At 42.6% G+C, this 21,158-nt stretch overlaps 1 protein-coding gene across 1 annotated transcript in view; it reads right to left on the bottom strand.

Annotated features, from left to right (window-relative positions):
• LOC117796929 overlaps nucleotides 1-21,158 on the bottom strand; it is an 85,485-nt gene that overhangs the window by 10,790 nt on the left and 53,537 nt on the right. The window contains exons 3-6 of the mRNA XM_034646830.1: nucleotides 13,729-13,933; nucleotides 7,747-7,996; nucleotides 6,700-6,726; nucleotides 5,220-5,301 (exon numbers count right to left, since the gene is read on the bottom strand). Of these exons, the coding sequence (XP_034502721.1) occupies nucleotides 5,290-5,301; nucleotides 6,700-6,726; nucleotides 7,747-7,996; nucleotides 13,729-13,933 (494 nt within the window). The 3' untranslated portion in view covers nucleotides 5,220-5,289. The remainder of the gene's footprint in view (nucleotides 1-5,219; nucleotides 5,302-6,699; nucleotides 6,727-7,746; nucleotides 7,997-13,728; nucleotides 13,934-21,158) is intronic.

The following is a 21,158-nucleotide window of genomic DNA, read 5'->3' as shown; positions in this document are numbered from 1 at the left end:
AATATTCCAATAGGCATGATGAGTAGCTAAGGAGAGACAGAGTACGTGGCATCTTCCAAACTTGTTTCACCACTGAAAGTTTTTTCCTTGGCGTATACTGAAAGACTGGTGATGCTTCGGGAAATGCTAAGAAGCGGCAGGATACAGGCGGCAAATCCTAGACCCTACTACCTCTTTTAAGTGCCGAGAGGCATATTCTGTGACTTAGTTAAGTTGGCCTCGTCCAGACCTAAGGGTACCGCTAGTGAATGTACTGGATTGTTAGGATGGCCCCTTAGTCCAGTGTGTCAGAGTTCTGCATCCCAGGTACTGCCCTTGGTGACAGGCACCTTGGTCTAGGAGGGAGTGCACTTGAGCTGATGACGTTTCGATGTTTTTCTGATCATCAGTTTTCCCACCTTCAAAATGAGCACGGTGGGCCACATCAGAACAGGGAGCATGCGGTCATTACCGAAGAGTCCAACGCCTTGTTATTTTTCTTCTGTTCCAACTTTTAATGAAAGCAATTTTCATTAATGCAAGGGTGAGCAAGCCACATTGACCTTGAAGACACGGTACATGAACTAAAAACTTAAAAGGTTTGGTGTTTTTGTCTTTTTTCTCAATTTGTCTTGTTTTGTTTAGATCTGCCTTCTCTAAAAGGCCACTCGACATAACATAACAAAAATATCTTCCTACAAATGTGCAAACATTTCCCTCAGATATTGGGCACCAACGTGGCTGCCTCATAACCTTTAGATGCTTTAAGCATCTCTACACTGACAAACTGATTTTAGGAGAATCAAATGCAGGATTGGCAATGGTTCTGCCAAAGCCTCATCACAGGACATCTAGAGGGAAGGCTTGCTGCCGTGGAAGCCTTTGCTCCAGGGACAGCAAGATCCACATCAAAGAGGAAAATAATTGGACACACACATTTATCATCACAGTGTGATAATATCAGCTGCAGTTTATGGGACAAGTCGAGGGGAACTTCATCTCTCGCTCAAAAGGTTCAATATTATCAGCCACATAATAATAAAAAATTCATTGCTTACCTCCAAGATGATTTTATTTTCAGGCTATGTTAATAAGAATCCTTACTCCTCTGAACTTACTTTGACCTGATATTCTCCTAAATTGAATCATTTGCAATGTCTGAAAAAATTGGAGGTTCTGACATGCCCCTGTATCCTATGTCCGTGAAAAAGAACGCATCTTCTCTGCAGCAATGAGAATATGAATATTAATAGGCACATGGTGCAAGAGAGGAAAACAATGAACAAGGGCATCAGAAGACCAAGGTTCTAGTCAGTGTTTGGGCAGCTCTTATGATGGGCTGTATTGTACTCCCCCCAAATTCACACATTGGAGTCCTAGACACTGTACCTTAGAATGTCACTTCATTTTGGAAATAGGGGCTTTATGGAGGTAGTCAAGTTAAAATGAGGTCATCGGGGTGGGCCCTAATCCAGTATGGCAGTGAACTTGTAAGAAGGGAACATTCGGACACAGACACACCTCATGGGAAGAGGATATGAATGAAGATGGGGTGAAGACAGCCACTGACAAGCCGAAGAGAGACACTGGGAACAGATTCGTCCCTCCCAGCCCTCAGAAGAAACCAATCCTGCCAACACCTTGATTTTGGACTTCTAGCCTCCAGAACTTGGGGACAATAAATTTCTGTCATTTATGCCACTCGGTTTGTGGTCCTTTGTTACGGCAGCCCCAATACACTAATAAAAGCTGTGTTCTCAGGTAAGTCTCTTATCTAGTACCTCTCAGTCTTAGTTTCCTCATCTACAGTATTAGAGGGCAAATGAACTTTGAAATTGCCTTTCATCTCCAAAGGCTTTTAGGTTTTTTTTTTTTAATTTTATTTATTTATTCATAAGAGACAGAGAGAGAGAAAAGCAGAGGCAGAGGGAGAAGCAGGGTTCCCGCTGAGCAGAGAGCCTGATGCAGGCTCGATCCCAGGACCCTGGGATCATGACCTGAGCTGAAGGCAGACGCTTAACAGACTGAACCACCCAGGTGCCCCTATCTCTCAAGGTTAAGGATCAAGGATGAAGGTATCTCTCACCAATTCTCCTGAGATGTAATCATATAGCATCTTGGGAGAAAACCTTGCCCTCTTATCTACAGATCAATAGATTATTATATACAGGCTGTAACCATGTCTGATAATCTGGTCTGGCCACCACAATTTATATTTCAGTAATGGCTTTGGAAAGCAAAATAAGGAAGAAAGGAGGCTCAAAGTAACTCCTGTGAAAGACAAACCTATAAACGTGTATCTTTTTACAAGACATTCATCATTTGGAAAAAGCCGCCTGTGAGAGATTCTAGGGGAGGTGCTGGGGTGGGCTCAGATGAAAAGATCAGTAACAAACGTAATGCTTCTCATGGAAGGAAACATGTTCTAGGCACAATCATTGAGCTTTTGAGTGCTACTATCCTGTCTTACTTCACCAATAAAACAGTTAACAACAGTCACTTTCTACAACATTTATCAGCCTCTCATCAGAATGTATCATGTTGGTATAAATCCTGGGCTATTCCTTTATCTTCCAAGCCTGGAATATAGTATTAATGCCAGAATCATAATGGGTAAGAAGAGCACTTTGGTAACTAAACTGCAATTCCACATGCTATTAAACAGAACCGATGTCCTAGTTCCCCTTCTCCTTCCCTCACTGAATATATACTCCCTTGCCAAAGGACCTACCAAGATAAGCATTCTATGAAGCGATTTCATCATTGCTAACGAGGGTGACCTTCTTAAGCAGCAGCTCAATGGCTGGCTTAGCATCCACTGTGTTAAAACAAAAATCAACATATCTGCCAACAAATCTGGCATTTAAGTGAACGGTGCTTATATTAGATAGGGTCCCAGTAAGATGGCTCGCTCAAATCAGAATCATTCAAATAAGGTTTATTTACCCTGGAACTTTTTATAAAGGTGTACCCAGGATGTTAAAAAAAAAAAAAAAAAGCCATAAGGAATTATGGGGGCAGTAATCCAGGATTAAGAGCTGAAGCACTGTTCCCACCTCAAGTCACAAGGAGACAAGGAGGAGCAGTGGTTAGCAGAACCTGGAAGGAGGAGAAAGTCATGTAGAGAAGACTGTCCTGAAAGGAGTAGTGGGATTCTGTCTCGGGACATAGCCCAAGGCATCTTCCCGAGGAGGAAGTGAGGAGAGTAAGTACCCTGAGTGACCTCACTCACCCCCTCCCTTCAATTTCCCACCAGGGCTCCCCATTGGTCAAATCCAACCAGAGACAAAGGGCAGGGTGCCCGTGGATGTGGTCCCCAAAGGTCGGTCTCTAAGGCCAGGCTGCGCGGGTCAGGAGGTGGGTGATACGCAGCATAGTGTTAAATAACCCAACAGATGCGTTAAGGTACTTGTAAGTTTTTCAAGAGCAGAAACAGGTCCGCTCTTGCTCACCATTTTATTTCCAGTGACGTCCTTCCAATACCTATCAATTTTCCAATGCTCTGGCACTAACCGGGTGTCCAATAGTTCAGTGCTGACACTACCCAATGTTAATACAAATTAAGGGCTCAGTCCCACAAGATGCCCCCACTTTAGACACCAGCCACAAGTGGGGTCCCCAGGAAACCTGAACATCTGCCCAACCGACTAGAGATTTGGAGGTTCCCATGACACCCACTCAGGTTCAATAACTTGCTACAACTCACGAAAGCACTCTACTCTCTACTACAGATTTATTATACAGGATACAACTCAGTAACAGCCAAATGGAAGAGGTTCATAGGGCAACACACGGAGGGATGGGAGGGGGGGCGGTATCCAGAACTTCTAACCCTCTGAGTGTGTCACCCTCTCAGCAAATCAACCTCTTGATCAACCTGAAAGCTCCGTTTGCCTCATTGTTTCAGAGATTTTATGGAAGCTTCTTTACTAAATCATTCACTAAATCACTGGCCACTGGTGATTGAATTAAATCTCTAGCCGCTCTCCTCCCTGGGAGTGGGAGGCAGAGCTCACAGTTCTAGCCTTCTCACAGGGGTGGTTTCTTGTAACCAACCCTATCCTGAAGCTATCTAAGGGCCTGTATTCAGTGACCTCATTAGCATACAAAAGATATTCCTAACACTCTGAAAATTCCAAGGATTTTAGGAGCTCTGTACCAGGAATGCGGACAAAGACAAAGTACGTGTTTTATGAGGCCACATAGCCACATCCTGCCATATAACAGTTACATTTGCTAATGAATGATGCGGTCTCAGCAAGCCATGCTAGAGTCCTCCCTCCCGCTGGGTCCCTCCCTCCCTTCCTCTCTCCCCTCCCTCCCTTCCTCCCTTGGGATTACTGTATTTTTTAAACCAAAACTACACATGGCTTTAACATTCTCCTTCCCCTTTTAGTTGGATATTCTAGAAAAGACAAACCCTCACAGGTCTCCAGAATCTTAGGGCATTTCACACCCCTGACATCCCAAGCCCTGGGAGACCCAACAGAGAAACGTTCACAAAGACTTTTCAGAGATGGAACCAAACCTACTGATTTACAGTCTGTTCCAGGCTCCTTGTTTTCATACCTTCTTTGTACCTTCACAACCAACAGATTCTGCTGCCCTAAAGAGATACAGGAAGCTAGGGTTGGACATTTGCTGGGGATGCTAGAACATTTTTTGCTTATGTCATATGTTGTGCAACATGCCACCGAAAGGACTTTATATTCTGGACAGTTTCCCAATGATATGAGTTCCACCTTATGGTTTTAAAATCCCAAGTAATCAGCATTTTACATATTGTAGGGAAAACTGGATTTCTGCCAAAGGAAAATCTGAAACCAAGGATAAAGAAAATGTGGAATGGAGTAGAGCTATTTTAAATGCATTAACAGAAAAAACAAAAGTGAAAAACACACACAGTCTAATATGCTTTGAAAACATAGCGTGAAATTCCAGTTCAAATGAGGGTTGGGATAAGGGTGTTGAAAGTTTTCTACCCATCAGCAGAGCTAGCCCTCAATCTGATGGATGGTTAGGCTTCTCCCTAGTTAGTAATAGCCATCTAATCTTAACAAAAACGAGCCACACTCTAGGACCAAACTGAATTCTCAACCTAAACAGTTGCACAAGGGCTTGATGAGGTCCTCTTAGAGAATATTTTTAGCCCTAATCAGACACCCGTGGCCCACCTTCCTGTGGAAGCATATGCTTCGACCTGAGCAAAAAATACAAATGGGGCTCCTGAATTTCCTTACCCGAGTGTCCTCTCTGGCCACCGCGTCCCAGGGCATGTGACACCTCTTTGATCAGCAGCACACAATATCATCACTCCAGGCACTGATAAGAAAATGCATCCAAGAAGGGATTGTAATAGGCAGCTTGCACAAGTCTGCTGGAGACAGACACGGATACTGGAAGGAAATGCCCAAGGCACATGTTCGAAACCCAGTGGGTCATTCTAAGTGACCCAGTGGGAGGGGTTGCTGGAAACAACCAGTGGGTCTTTTGAAAGAGGGACAGTGAGAAATGAGCCCACCCAAAGAGCACAGAATTATATCTAGAGGTGGAGCACAGGTGTCTTTTTAAAGCTACCTGCCCCCATCATACAATGGGAAAGAGGCACATTAATCATTTTCTTTTAGTATCTCTAAACAATACTCACCTGGGTTGGGTACAGTGGAATTACATGGGAAATATTTTCAAAATAGACCCGTGCAAGACCTTCTCGCCCCACCCACCTGCCCTGCCATTCTGACAAACCTTACATGGGGGCAACCTATGCATTTTACAGGAACTCCCAGGTCTTTCCAATCCTCCCACCTCCCTCCAACCTGACTTATGCTCGGTTAAGATCCACTGAGCACGAGTTCTCTATTACACTCAATTACTAGAAAGAAATATATTTGGGTCACATATCTTAATTCCCTGCTGACATACCTTAATGGAATTAATATTTAACAATACACACTTGACTTAGATCAGAAATGCCTTATAGAGGTTATCTACTTGAATTTTACATTGTTACACCTTCTGGAAAATCAGTTTCAATCATCTGATATATTATCCAACATCCATTACATACACGCTTCACAAAATTGCGTGTCTAACAAAAGATGGTCCCTCCCAGCAAGACAGGTCTAACAGACAATGATAATGAAATAATCCAAAGTGTTTGCCCTGGTGCCTCAGATGCTAGAAAATTGTGCACGCTGGCAAGCATCTTTAGAAATGGCTTATAAGGCAGTTTGTCCAACAGAATTTTCTGTGATGATAGAAACGTTCTTTGTCCACACTGGTTCAGTCGCCAGTAGGCACATGTGGCTACAGAGCACTTTCCAGGTGACTGGTGTGTTGAAGGAATGAATTTTAAACTTTATTTAATCTCAACTAATTTAAGTTTAAATAGCCACATGTGGCTAGTGGCTATATTATAGTGGCAGGGTTGCAAGGCCACTTGTAAAATTTAAACTAGTACTTCATACACATGATAAGACAATACAAAAGTTTTATAGTCGTTTCAACTTAGGAGCAAATGCCATATTTAAATTTTAAGAGTGTCATTGACTTCAGGTAATATTATGGTTGACCCTTGACCAACTCAGAAGTTAGGAGTGCTGACCTTCCACACAGTCAAAAATCCTTGAACAACTTTTGACTTTCCCAAAACTTTACTAGTAAACAGAAGCCTTACTGATAACAGAAAGCCAGTTAACACATATTTTGTATGTTACGTACCTTATACAGTGCATTCTTACAATAAAGCTAGAGAAAAGAACACGCTCTTAAGAAAATCATAAGGAAAAGAAAATACATTCACAGTACTGTTTTTATCGAAAAACACCCAGGTACAAATGAACCCATGCAGTTCAAACCCATGCTATTCAAAGATCAACTATATTTGAGAAGACTTCTGCATATCTGGGTCTGACTATAGACACTTGGCTGCTCTTAAAAAAAAAAAAAAAAAAAAAAAANAAAGGAGAAGGCTCAGGTCATCTGTGCAGCAACCTGGTTTAACAGAACTTGCCCTCTGTCCCGGACTGTCATACTTACAATGCTGGGACCTGAAGACGGAATTTCTGACTATCATCTGAACAGTGCCACGTTCCCTGCCTAGACAGCAGGGTGGTAACGTTTCCTCTCTCTTTAGTTAGGGACCCTCCCCTGATCCGACCCCACCTGGTAGAGGGAGGGCAGGAGGTAGCTTTAAGGTTTGCTTTGTTAATTCACACCTGGAGAGTGTGCTGTTGATGTAAGGAAGGGCCCACTGGGTTTGCATGGTCTCTCGGCCTTGGCACTAGGGACATTCTGGGGCCTCTAATTCTGTGTTGTTGGAGACTGACCTGCACTTCGGAAGACGTTCGGCAGGAGTGTCTCCCACCCACCTCAGCAGTACCAACCAAATGTTTCTCCAGACACTGTCAAAATCCCCTGGGGAGCAACTCACCTGTGGTCGGGAACCAGCATTCTAGATAGTAAGTTCTTGAACTATAAGCTACTTCAGAAAGGAAACCAGTCTTAGTTTTTTATTTTTTTAAATCTCTAGTACCCAGTAGATGTCTGTTACTCGATACACATCAGGCATTACTTAGAAGAAAAGGCCACTATTATTTTTACCTTTATAAATGTCCCCCTCAGTGCCTAGCATAGTGTAAGAACCAATAAATATTTTCTGGTTGGTTAATATTTTTACAGGTTATAAAAAAAAAAAAAGGGCAGAAGTTTCTACTAATGACTATTTCTGAGCAAGAAAATGATGGGGAAAATAAATCTTTCTCATACCTTCACGTACATGAAGCAATTTCCTGGCCTCTTTCGGTTTTCAGCAAACAGAGCAAGTCTAGAAAATTCAGTCTCACCGTTTCCAGCACACACCTTGATTGTGTGTGAGGACAGGATGGATCTCGGGCTCTGTCTCTTCACACAGGTTTGTCTGGGTGCTGGGTCGAGGGGATTCCTTCCTCCTTGACTGGAGGAGCCGATCATCTTCAGCACCAGATGAGACCCCCAGGAACCCTTGCTGCCAGGTTTCCTGCAAGAGAAAAACAGGCGGCTCGCTTCAGTTCAGAGTTCCTGAGTCTCTAAGCCACACTCCCCAGCACGTGATGCTTTTACCTCATGGTCACAACCAAACCCTGGAGCATGAGCCTACTTCCTAATTAAAGCCAAACCCATTGCACCTAAAACTTCAGGGACGATTTACCTCCATGTACGCGTCGCCCGGCACAGCAGAAGAAAATTCAAGGCATTCCCTCTATGCACAGATTTCAGCAGACGATGCACCTGGTATAGCCTGCCCTTCACTCTTTCCTCAACTGTTTACGGTACTTAAACCTTCTTAAATTCCATAGCACTGGCTGTACATTTAAAAGAACTGCTGTAGTCAAACCACCAAAATCATTAAGTCTCACTGCTATTTAACCAAGGACAAGGTCAGAGCATTTATTAGAATTAGACAAGAAAGGAAAAGGGAAAATCCATCCCTTCCTTTAGAGTACTTTGCAGGAGACACACTGGAATCAACTGGGCAGCTCTCTGGGTCTCGAGGGTCAGGCCACAACCCAGAGGAAAGCAGAAACTCAGGGTAGTACAAATTCTTTTAAATAAATGTTTGATTTTAGGAGAGTTTGAGGTTTATGGAAAAAACTACAAAGAGACTACAGACATTGCCCATACATCCCACACCCATTTCCCCGTATTATTAACATTTTATAGGAGTATGGTACATTTGTTACAATTAATGAGCTAATATTTTTTAAAGATTTATTTGAAAAAGAGAGAAAGAAGGAGAGAGAGAGATCACACATGTGAGTGGGATGAGGGGCAGAGGAAGAGAGACTCTCAAGCAGGCTCCCCGCTGAGCATGGAACCTGACCTGGGCTCGATCCCACGAACCCGAGATCATGACCTGAGCCAAAGTCAAGAGTCAGATGCCTAACCGACTAAGCCACCCAGGCGCCCTTAAGGAGCTAACATTGCTACATTATTAACTAAAATCCATACTTTTTTCATATTTCCTCAGTTTTCCCTTAGTTTGCTTTCTTTATTGCAGGATCCCATCTAGGACACCACATTACATGTAGTCGTCAAGTCTCCCGAGGCTCTTCTGGGTGGCAAGAGTTTCACCGGCTTTCCTTGTTTTTGATGACCTTAATAGTTTTGAGGAGTACTGGCAAGATATTTTGTAGTGTCCCTCAGCTGAGATTGGTCTGATGTTTTTCTCACGATCAGACTGGGGTTACGTGCTTTTGGGAAGAAGACCATAAGAGGAAGCCATTCTTACCACATCAGATCAAGGGCACCTATGTCAACATGACTTGTCCCTAGTGACGTTGACCCTCATCATTTGACTGAGACAGTGTTTGTCAGATTTCTCCAAGACAAAGTCAGTCTCTCATCCCTTTCTCCTTATTGTACTCTTCTAAAGGAAGTCACGTACGGAATGCAGGGTTATATTCCACTTCCTTGATGCTTAGGATCTATACGAAATTTTTAGAATTCTTTGATACAGGAAATTTGTCTATTTTTTCCATTTATTTATATCATATAGATCCATTTATTTTCTACTTGGAGTTTCACTCTACTAATTTATTCCTTGTGCTGTTCCAGTGTTCCAGCTTTGGCCATTAGGAGTTATTTCAGTTGGCCTTGAGTCCCTTTGTGGTAGCAGTGGTGTTTTTCTGAGCACTTTCTTACTTCTGGGCACCATAAGATGCTCCTTGCTCATCTTATGTATTTCCTACCCTAGTCCTAGAATCAGTCATTTATCCAAGTTCTGGTTCCTTTGGTTGGAGAATGATATTAGAAACTAAGATCTGGGTGCTAGGTGTGCTCATTGCTACTGGGGTGATATTGCTTCTAGGCTCTTTCTGTTGACAGAACAAGGAAATTATGTGTGTGTATACTAACCTATGCATACACACGTATCTGTAAGTAGTTCTGTATATAACTATCTCTATCTATATTAAGCTAATATGAGTCGATATTGACGTCTCTAACTCTAATCAGATTATCGCATGATGTTTCCAGTCTCATGCTTTTCTGTAACCTTCCACTCCAATAGTGAGAAACCATTTGTCTATCCATTCACTTAACTGAATTCCAGTGTGCATATATAGTAGTATCAGAATTGTTAGCCTGTACCCTCATGGGAAACAAGTTTATCAACTACAGCACAGCACTTGTGTATAGTTCCTTCTGCCTCTAGTCCTACAGACTCCACTCATTTCCAAGGTTACTTAAGTCAATACCTTTCCTCTTCCACGCCTTCAGTGAGGTTGTTCAATACATTTGCAATACAGTTACACTGTTTTGTCATAATTCTGCATTTAATCCTGGGATCCTGACCTACTAAATAACTTTTTAAAATCTGCATAAAGTTTGCTCTTTGTCCTATAAAGTTCTATAGGTTTTGACAAATGCATAATATATCTACCATTATAGTTATCATACGGAATCATTCTACTGTCTTAAATAATTTTCTGTGCTTCACTTAATCACCCCTTTCCCCTTCCCCTGAGCCCCTGGAAACCACTGATCTTTCTACCATTTCTATAGTTTTGCCTTTTCCGGAATGTCATGTAATTTGAATCATATAATATGCAGCCTTTTCATACTGGGTTCTTTCACTTAACAACTTCCATTTAAGATTCACTCATGTCTTTTTGTGGCTTGATGCTTCATTTATTATTTTATTAATATGCCATTGTATAGATGTTGTACCAGAGTTTCTTGATCCATATACCTATTTGCTTCTAGTTTGGGAAATCATAAATACAGTTGCTATAAACATTCCTATGCAGGTTTCTTTTTGTATGAATATAAATTTTCAAAACAGTAACTTAAGTTTTCTAAACAGTAAATATGTAGTGGTAGTTCAGTCTCTGAATGACACAGTAAGACTACAACTATCTTTTTAAGAAAGTGCCAAACTATCTTCCAAAGTGTCTATATGATTTTGCATTCCTACCAGCAATGAATGAGACTACTTTGTTGCTCTGTATCCTTATCAGCCAGTTTTTAAATTTTAGCTATTCTAATAGCTGTAGTGTTATTTCATTACTGTTTTAATTTGTAATTCCCTAATGACACATAATGTTGACTATCTTTTTACATGCCAATTTTCCATCTGTAAATCCTCTTTGGTGAAGCATCTGTTCAGATCTTTTGCCCATTCAAAAATTTGATTGTTTTCTTATTAAGTTTTAAGACTGTTTTTATATTTTGGATATAAGACCTTTATTGGATATGTGTTTGGAAATATTTTCTCCCAGTCTGTGGCTTGTCCTTTGGTTCTCTTTACAGTGTTTTTTTAGACAACAGAAGTTTTTCATTTTAACAAAGTCTGATTTCTCAATTTTCTTTAATAAATCATGTTTTGCATCATCTACTTATAAACTCATCATCAAACTCAAGGTCACATAGGCTTTCTCCTGTGTTTTAGTCTAGCAGTTTTAAAGTTTTGTGTATTACTTTCAGGTCTAAGTTCCATATTGAGCTCATTTTTGTAAAAGTGTAAAGTCTGGGACTAGGTTCGTTTCTTAAATTTTATGTACGGACTCCAATTATTCCAGCACCATTTGTTGAAAAGCTTTCTCCACTGCATTGCCTTTGCTCGTTTGTCAAAGATCAGTTGACTATATTTGGGTCTATTTCTGTGTTCTCTATTCTGTTCCACTGATCTCTGTGACTATTGTTTCACCAAGGAACATAGTCTTGATGACTGAAGCCTTATCGTAAGTCTTGAAATTGAGTAGTATGAGTCTTCCAATTTTGTTCTTTTTCAGTATTGTGTTGGGTATTGCTATTTTTTTTTAAGCTTTCCAAATGAGTCCAACGTATAGCCAATGTAAGAACCCCTGCCTTGGAGGCAGCTGGGAATAGAAGCAAGAACATGGATTTTAAAGTCAAGCAATCCTTTGTTCAGATTCTTGGTCTGGAGACAAGCCATTTGACATTCCGGAGCTTTAGTTTCCTTTTCAGGAAATGGGGGATTAAAATGCTTACTGGCAGGGTTTTTTTGTTTTTTGTTGTTTTGTTTTGTTTTTATAAAAGCAATTCGTTGGAAAACCCCAGCATAGGGATGAGCAAGCAGCAAGTGACTAGTCAGGATGAATTCCCTTTTCTTCACTTTGAATGCTTTCTGGACTGTTTTCTCAGTGTACACTTAGACCATTTAATTCCAAATATTATGAAGGACTGGCATAGTTTATTATTATGAAATATATCCCAGTAGATGCATAAACATGTAAGATGGGTTATAACCCAGAGTTTTGCTTCTCCTGCAAACTGGCTGCCTAGACTAAAGAAATAAGCCTATTTGACAATCTTTTTTAGAAGGAAGTGATTCAGCTTAAGCCCATGGGGAATTAATTCTAGTCTATTTTTTAATGATTTGGGGGAGAGATAGGAATTTACTGACTGCATGGAAACAATAAGTAGCAAATAGCACAAATTATTAAAAAAAAAAAAAGAGGGTGAGGAAAGTGCCTTTTTAAAAAATAAGGTAAACAGGAAAATGACCAGGAAGGACATATTTTTGAAGCAACAATAGGATCTCTTTATGACTATACCTTTGTACTTCTAAAAACTGGGGCCTTGCTTTAGTACACATTTACATAAGTGAGATTACTAGGTAAAAAGTACAGTTTCAAGATTTTTATATAAATGTTTTGTTTTCCAAAACACATCCCTTATTCTACAGAGAAAATCATATACAAGCAAAAAAACAAACAAACAAAAAACCTAAAAGTTAGGAATGGGGAAAGAGGGAAAAATAAAGGAACTGCATTTATCAACTACATTTATGCTCCAAACTTGCTAGGAATTACACATTTTTAAATAACTTAATCATCATGACAAATTTAATATCATTCTCACTTCATAGATAAGAAGTGAAGTCTCGGAAAACTGAGTAATGGGCCACAAAGCATACAGTTCACATGGCAGAGCCAGAAAGCCAAGTACACCTCAAAACCAAGCCCTCCAGCCCCAGCTCAAACATCATTATACCATACTGCTCTAATCCTTTAATTTCTGAAAAGGAGAAAGAGCGTGAGAATATTTTTAACTTTCAAAAAAGATCCCCAATGTTCCCAGATATTTTACACACTGAATGCTAATTTCCTCATACAGATATCCTAAGAATTCCGGTACTGCCTCCTCTAGCAGTGCTGAAAGGAAAGCATTCTTTCATTTCTTGCAGGACACAGGCACATTTTCACAATGGCCTCCCCAAGATGGTAACCCTCCTCTGGCCCCTCCCCAGGAGTCCTTAGTGAGTCCCAGAGCCCGCCACGCCTGCTCTCCAAAGCTCTGCCAGCCCAGCAGCAGCAGCAATAATGAGACTCGGCCACCGTGTAACAGATGCTGGTGATTCACAGGAGAGGGGGCAGGTCTCGCTGTGTCTCTCCTTCCTGCTGCAAACATGAAGCCCAACCAAAGGGCTCGCAATAAAACCGACGACAAAACTCAGAGAAAAGCAAATGTCAGGGGTCAGAAGTGGCCACAGAAACCACTGTAGAACCCAATTAAAAGTTGTTGTTTTCCAGCTTCACTTGTGACAGGTGTTTCTGTGCGCATCCCCGCTTCCTTTCCCTGAGAGGTGAGGAGACATAAACCAGCTGAGTGGAAAACACTGCAGAAAGGAACTGTTGGAGAATTCACAGTGGCAGGTGCAAAGCAATTTAGGAGTAATTAAAGATATTTGAAGAGAAAACAACCCTCTGTCATGTAAAGTAGAAGGAGATGAGGAAAATGACTTACAATTCAGAGGCTTTAGTCGTAAGAGAGACATTTGGCTGTCTCCGTGCAGTCATGTTGGGCATCCCAGGCAGGAGTGTTTTAAAAACCCAGTTCCAGTTGTCTAGGTCTGATCTTCCATTATTCAAGTCTAGAAACGAAACTTTGTCTACGTATTTAGAGCTCCTCAGGTTCTCAGGGGATTCCATGTTCACTGGCTTGGAAGATCCTAAAATACAAACCAGAATGCCAAGGTGATTGTTGTTTTTCATTTGTAATATTTTCATTTGTATTCCTTTATTTATAATAGTGGGAAAGGTTTTTTTCTATTAATTATCATACTGTTGCTGGGAACCATCGTGTATCAGTTAGCTATTGCTATATAACAACCACACCCATACTCAAAGACTTTAGACAATTAGCATTTGTTTTTGCTCACACATCTAGGGCAGCAGGGCAATTCTGGGATCTGGGAGAAGCTCAGCTGCTCTCTCCTGGGCTCGCTCAGGCACTCATGCTCACCTGGTGGCTGGGCCACTCGGGCTGGCTAGTATAGTCCAGCAATCAGCCAGAGCTGTACAAGTAAATAGGCCTTGTTTCTCATCACTGAGCAAGTTGCCTGGGTGTGTTTCCATCGTGGCTGTGCAATGTTCAGACAGAGAGAGAGACAGAGAGAGAAGTACTTAAAGCCTCTTGAGAACGTATGTTTAAAAGAGGCACATCATGGTTTCCACCACATTCTGTGGACACAAAAAGTCACAAGCCAGCCTCCATTCGAGGGCTTAATAGTCTCTAGCCATTGACAAGATGAGTTGCCAAGTCATATACAGGTTACAGGAAAGGTAATAATTACCGCTATTTTGGCATCAACCTTCCATCCCTCCCTCTCTTGTGCTCTTAAAAATTGAATAAATAAGCAGAGGTACCTTGACAAAAATAAAATCAAATACAACTGGATTGTGCTCAGGGGTTATTTCAATCAGGCTTCCAAGAATCTGATGAACTATACTTGCTCCAAACCCAGAATGTACCAAACGTCAGATTGTCTCTTTCCCTCCCCTACTCCCCATACCCCCTCCCACACACCCTAAATGTCCATTTGGAGGTCATGTCTCAGACTGGATTCTTTCTGCAGGTGCCTGCCACTAAACCCTTCCACTACGCACTGCTTTTTGCTGGCTCCAGTCCGATGGTGGCACCTGTTTCCACATAATAGATTTACTTCCTGTAGCCACTACAGTGACTACTGTGCTTGGTTTTTAGTCAATAAAAATTTAATTGCTGCTAAAGTTGCTTCAGGAAGAGATAGAGGAAAACATTCTCTCTTCGTCTCCTGCCCCCTCCTCAGAGGCAGAAAGGCAATGGCGCTCATGGAATCTGAAAGAACACTTTTCTTTTTTTTCTTCTTCCATTAGGAGATGCCGTAGTGACCAGAAATGTATGGCCCTGTGGTTCATAACCAAGTGGAAGAGCCCAAATGTCTGTGGGCCACACAGGTTTACTGCATTCACAGGAACATTTCCTGACGTATCCTGCAACTGAAACCTCGTTATTTTGCAGAAATCCAAGGAGCCCAAACCCTGTTCAAGTAAATTAGCATTTAGGTGTTCCACGCGGCTCTGGAATGAGTCTTTCTGTAAAGATGAGTTTTCTAGGTTACTGTTTCATTACACAATGCCCTCCTTACGACAGCCCAAAGGAGAAATTTCTCTCTGATCTCAGAATGGGAAACAATTGGGCTGCTTCTTAGTACTTGGGATGGTTTTGTGGTGGCTGTTATTACAGATATTGCAGATCACGTGTGAGGGCATCTCCTTCCTTGGGCAGTTTAGCACCAAAGCTGAGACCCAGCTCTGAAAATCTGTAGGGCCTTTTGGTATGAATTTTTTAGATATTAATCTCACACCTGACTTGACCTTATCTTTCCTAGTTCTATATACTCTCTATTCTGCCTTCCTTACTCAATGATTTTATGTTTTTTTTTCTTATTTAGGAAACTTTTTTTTCTAAGTAGGCTCCACACCCAGCATGGAGTCCAACACAGGGTTTGAACTCACAGCCCTGAGATCAAGACCTGGGCTGAAATTAAGAGTCAGATGCTTAACTGACTGAGCTCCCCAGGTACCCCTATTTAAGATACTTATTAAGCAGGCTTCAATGTTTTTTAGAGCCTAAGAGTATAAAGAAACAAACAAATAAATAACAATTTCTCAAGTAATCTCAAGTTTAATTTTTTTGAATGCTTAATTCTTCAATTTTCTCTATCTTGATGGGACTCTTTCTTTTCTATTTCGGATACTGTGGCCTGAGATAATCATACTTCTCAGCCCTTTTGCTACTCCGTGTTCTTATACAACAGAGTTTTATATGCACAAATCCTAATGGTATGCAACTATAGTTATAAACATTTCTTTTTCATTCAGCCCATGTTTTGAGACCCATGTATTTTTCTAAGGGCACATCTACTCTTACTTCTCTCTGAGGAAGAGCATGAACCCAACACATTGGCCCCTCCACTCCCCAAACTGCCTCCAAAACCCTCCCTGTCTCCCCTCCCCCACCACCACCATAAATATGCTGTGAGCACAATCCTTATACCCAGAATGAACAGTTTGAGAGTGAAAAGGGCGCTATCAGTAATTCCACCAGGACAGCAGATGTGCTGTTCCAGGCAAGCTGAAATGCCTTGTCACCTTACTCATGCAGGACCCTTACGAACTCTGTGAGAATCCCTTCTTGATGTGTACCCAAGTGCGGACTTGCTGGGTCAGGAAGTAGACATAGACCTAATCTGCTGTTACCACCAGGGCCCCCTGCAGGATTTCTACCCCAGTTTCCACTCCCATCAGCAGTGCGTGAGGGCTCCCATGCTCCACCAACACTTGGCAGTATCCTGATTTTGCCAGTCCAGTACATGCAAAGAGATACCTCACTGTTAATTTAACTTGCATTTTTCTGTCAACTAGGGAGTTTGAGCATTTTTTCATATTCTTGTTAGCTTTTTGTCTTTTTCCTTTCTGTGAATTCTGATCGCGCATCTTTGCCCATTTTCCACTGAGGTATTTGCCTTGCCGATTTGCAGAAGATGGTGCTTTTTCTACAGTGAGCACACATTCCTTTGTCTTCTTAAACTGCACGAGCAGCCTAACTACCCTTTCTTGCAGAACCAGGGTCACATGAGGAGGAGCATACGGATTGCTGCGGTTATAAGACGCTATGAAACATACAGTTTGATAGATACAAACAAATTGTAATCGACTGCATGGTGCCTCCCCCTCCAAAAAAATTCATATATTGAAGTCCTAACCCCCACTGTGACTATATTTAAGATGTGGCCTTAAATAAGGTCATAAGTGTGGGACCCTGATCCACGGAGGCTTGTGTCCTTATAAGAAGAGAGATATCAAGTCGGTGGCATGCGCACAGAAAAGCTTACTTTACGTGGGCCTCCAAGGCAGATACAGGTAAAAACATAAAACTCATTTAAATTGCTTACCTCTTTGGGCAGTTGGAAGCATCAGAACTTGCTGTTTAACACTTGGAATGCTCTATAAAAGTTAACCAGTGGTGTCATTTCCAGGAAACCGTTCAGGATATAGGCTGTCTTCAGAAATCAGGTCTTGGGGCGCCTGGGTGGCACAGCGGTTAAGTGTCTGCCTTCAGCTCAGGGCGTGATCCCGGCGTTCTGGGATCGAGCCCCACATCAGGCTCTTCTGCTATGAGCCTGCTTCTTCCTCTCCCACTCCCCCTGCTTGTGTTCCCTCTCTTGCTGGCTGTCTCTATCTCTGTCGAATAAATAAATAAAATCTTTAAAAAAAAAAAAAAAAAAAAAAAAAAAAAAGAAATCAGGTCTTTCTTCCTCTGACAAAAATCAGTGAATTCTTCCTCATCTTCATGAGTTCCTTTTTCTTTTTTTTTTTTTTAACTTAGTTTCCGAAGTAATGTCTTTCTCTGGCACCACCAAGTTTCCTAGAGGAAAACACACGTGGCTCAAAGATCTGTGTTGTTCTTAAAACCTTTGGCTTCTGCAATTTACAATGTCCAAAGACACCAGCTCTTTGGGTCTAGGATTTGTCCACCTGGGAAGAGTCGGTCACAGGTCCTAGGGAATGGTTTCAGGGGCACTGCTGGGTATGGTGCTGCTTGGTTGTATGTTATCAGGAACGTGTCTGATGCGAACACTGTGATCAGTTCCTACCCATGCGCAGGGACCCAGCTGCAAGCTGCCATCATACACCTCACCAGAAATGATTTACAGTACCTGATACAACACCACGCAGCAGCACGCCACAGAACTGAGCTTACCCCGCTGGACCGTTCCCTGACAGCAGACTTCACAACTCCCAGCTACCAAATCTTCTGCAGAACTGCTCCGAAGTCCGAATGCATGTCCTGTGTTTCTACAGAAGTTAATAGGACTTGGCCCAGCTTCTACTAAATGGTCCCTCCTCCACCACCAGCTTCACCACCTCCACCCACCTGCCCTGGAGAGCTAACTTCTGGTCCTTTGGCGGGGTTGTGTGTGCGTGTGTACACGTGCACACGTGTATGTGTTTTCCTGGAGTGAGGACTGTGGCAGACCCCACGGATGATCTACACCCCCAACGAGTCTTAATTCCCTATGACCTTGACTTTCTTCGCCACAGAGGCTGAGAAGCCAAAAGTTTCCATTTGCCAACTTTCTTTGTTTTGACCAAGGAGAAGGAAAACATCCTTTCTTGAATAAAAAGCAAAGCCTCACTAGGAGAAAACCCTTTGCTCTTCATCCTGTCCTGTGATTTCTGCCCGGAATGTAATGTTAAGCACAGAGAGAAGCAGCCAGAGTGCAAACGTGAGGCTGCCAGCCTGAGGACGAAGGCCCGTACGTGAGGCGGAAGGGCAGGAAGTCAGAAGGAGTTTTAAGTCTCTAATAGTGTCCTTGCGCCCCCAACCCAGCTCTGCACTGTCTACCACCACGCATATTTTCACGTTATGAAATAAACACACACATACATACACACACACACAATTTTAAACAGAGGAGGTAAAAAAAATAAACAGAAATCCTAAAATTTTCTTCCTGTTCCGATTGCTTCGTGTTTGCCCTAGAAGCAGGCACCCTATTTCGGAGGCCTCTGCTAAATAACCAACGCATTGCTATTAACAGAAATCGGCAAAAGTTCAAACAGCACTGATGATGAAGGGGGAAAATGCCCAGAAACGTATACTCCAAGGTACGGTGGTAATGTTCGGTCATTTTTGTTTTCTATGTAAATAACTGGAAGGACATACACAGCGTGCGCATGGCGGTAGCTTTAACCTACTTTTTGTTCTCACCTCTCTTCATCAACCATGTACTAATTTGCAACAAGAAAAACAGAGAAAAAGAAGTGTTATTTCAAATTACCCAATAGTTCAATACAGGTCACAGGACCTTTCCAAAATTTTTCCTTCCAGGTGCCCTTGTCATGGTGCTGAGTGTCTCCCTACACTGCACAGATGTGCTCCCCCGTGAGCCCCCACCTGTGAGGACAGCCAGGCAGGTGCGGTGGGGAGGACCAGAGAGGATGATGGCTCACTGCAGGTGCCCTCCGGCCTGCTCCGGGGCTGGGGGGGCAGGGTTGGGATAAGGAAAATGAATGCCCTATGAAGCATCACCCTTGGTGACGAAGCAACCCTCCCGTGTTTAAGGGACGGTTTTCCCATGTCTTGTCCCCCTTATCACCGAATTGTCTCAATTCCCCTCCTGTCATAGAATGATGGGCATTTAGCCCTGGAACACCTTCTAGCCCACTCCTGCCTTTTCAGAGACTGAAGAGCAAGCTCTGAAAGTGAAGGGTATGTCCAAGGTCAAAGATGACATGCAGGCAGCAGAGGGGGGATCAGAACCCATTCAAATGCTCACAGCCACCATCGCTACCACCCTGACTGACTCAGGAAGTCCTTCTTGCAGGCTGGGCATTGCCCCAGAGTGCCATCTACACAGTTTCTTACCCTTACGAAAGCCCTATAAGCTAGGTGGTGTCCCTCCGTCTTAAAGTTGAAGAAATTATGGTAGATCTTGTGGTTTTCCAAGGCTAGAAGGAAGCAGAACCAGGAGGTGAACCCAGCTCTGTCTAGCCCTTTCCACTTCAGCTAACTCAAGACGGCGTTTTCTGATGCTACGCATGTGCCTACAAAGCACTTTCCCACAATTCCTCTAGAGGGGTCCTCAGCTACTGGTGTCTCAGGAAATCATCTCAGCGCCACCTCCCTCTCCCCTTCAGTGCAAAGAATCTTTCCCGAACGAGCCTGTGCTCTCAGCAGCTGGTGATATTTGATTTGATTAACACCCTGGGACCTATCACCAGATGTAAAGATGATGCCTAATTAATTGCTTACATTAAAGAGCTGGCACTTTCTGCATTCGGTTCACACTTCCAGCTTCAATCATGTTTTCGTTTCAGCAATAATATTTACTTGATTAGCAAAGAGTCAATTCATACTCCAACGTGGACCTAAGCTGGGTGTGGGACTTCCCTAAGCAGATGTCCTTGACAGGTGTAAAGAAATAGGCTTTTTTTCACAGCAAGAGCCACGAGTAAGCTCTTCCGCTTGTTTTTCAATAATAAAAAAAAAAAAAAAATCATGCTTGGATCAACAAATATTCATTGAGCACTGACCTATTCCATCTCAGTCATTCCATTTCCAAAGCCCCACGGGGGCCAAAAAGAAGTGCACTCACTAAGAAGTCACCTTAGACTTGTGTTTTCTTCCCTTGTTTTGGTCCAAGATCTAGATGCGCTGATTAAGAAAACAGACTCGACATTAGACATGTGACGTTTCAATCGGCATTTGCTGAGGTCTCCAGAGATCTTATCATGCAGGAGGCGGGGGAGTTTGGGATGTGAAATGACTCCTGGGATGTGAATGGGGGTCACACTGAAATGAGGGGCTACGCCACCAGACTGTCCTATGCAGTATCTTTCATCAGAACGTGGATAATGACAAAGAAAGGCAAGATTCGACCTTCTGACAGCAGGAAGTTGGAAGGGATAAGGCAGCATTTTTTTTTAAAGATTTTATTTATTTATTTGACAGAGATAGAGACAGCCAGCGAGGGAGGGAACACAAGCAGGGGGAATGGGAGAGGAAGAAGCAGGCTCACAGCAGAGGAGCCTGATGTGGGGCTCGATCCCATAACGCAGGGATCATGCCCTGAGCTGAAGGAAAACGCTTAACCGCTGTGCCACCCAGGCGCCCCAAGGCAGCATTTTGGATGACAGAGTTCTTGACAATGGGCAGAATTCTAACATCATGAACCTGAGTAGGAACAAATGCCACAGAACCATCAGAAGCCCTACTGCACAGCGGAAGATGCGGCTTTGTGGAAAAGGCTTGGCTGTGATCAGCCTCAAGCTTAACACAAGGTGACAGTGTGGTGTGTGCCCCAAGTCACTGATGCACCCATTTGATTGCATTTGTGAAACACCTAC

This window comes from Ailuropoda melanoleuca, chromosome 17, assembly GCF_002007445.2.
Source record: "Ailuropoda melanoleuca isolate Jingjing chromosome 17, ASM200744v2, whole genome shotgun sequence".
NCBI classification, from domain to species: Eukaryota; Metazoa; Chordata; class Mammalia; order Carnivora; family Ursidae; genus Ailuropoda; species Ailuropoda melanoleuca.
This window is presented reverse-complemented; position numbering and strand designations above follow the sequence as displayed.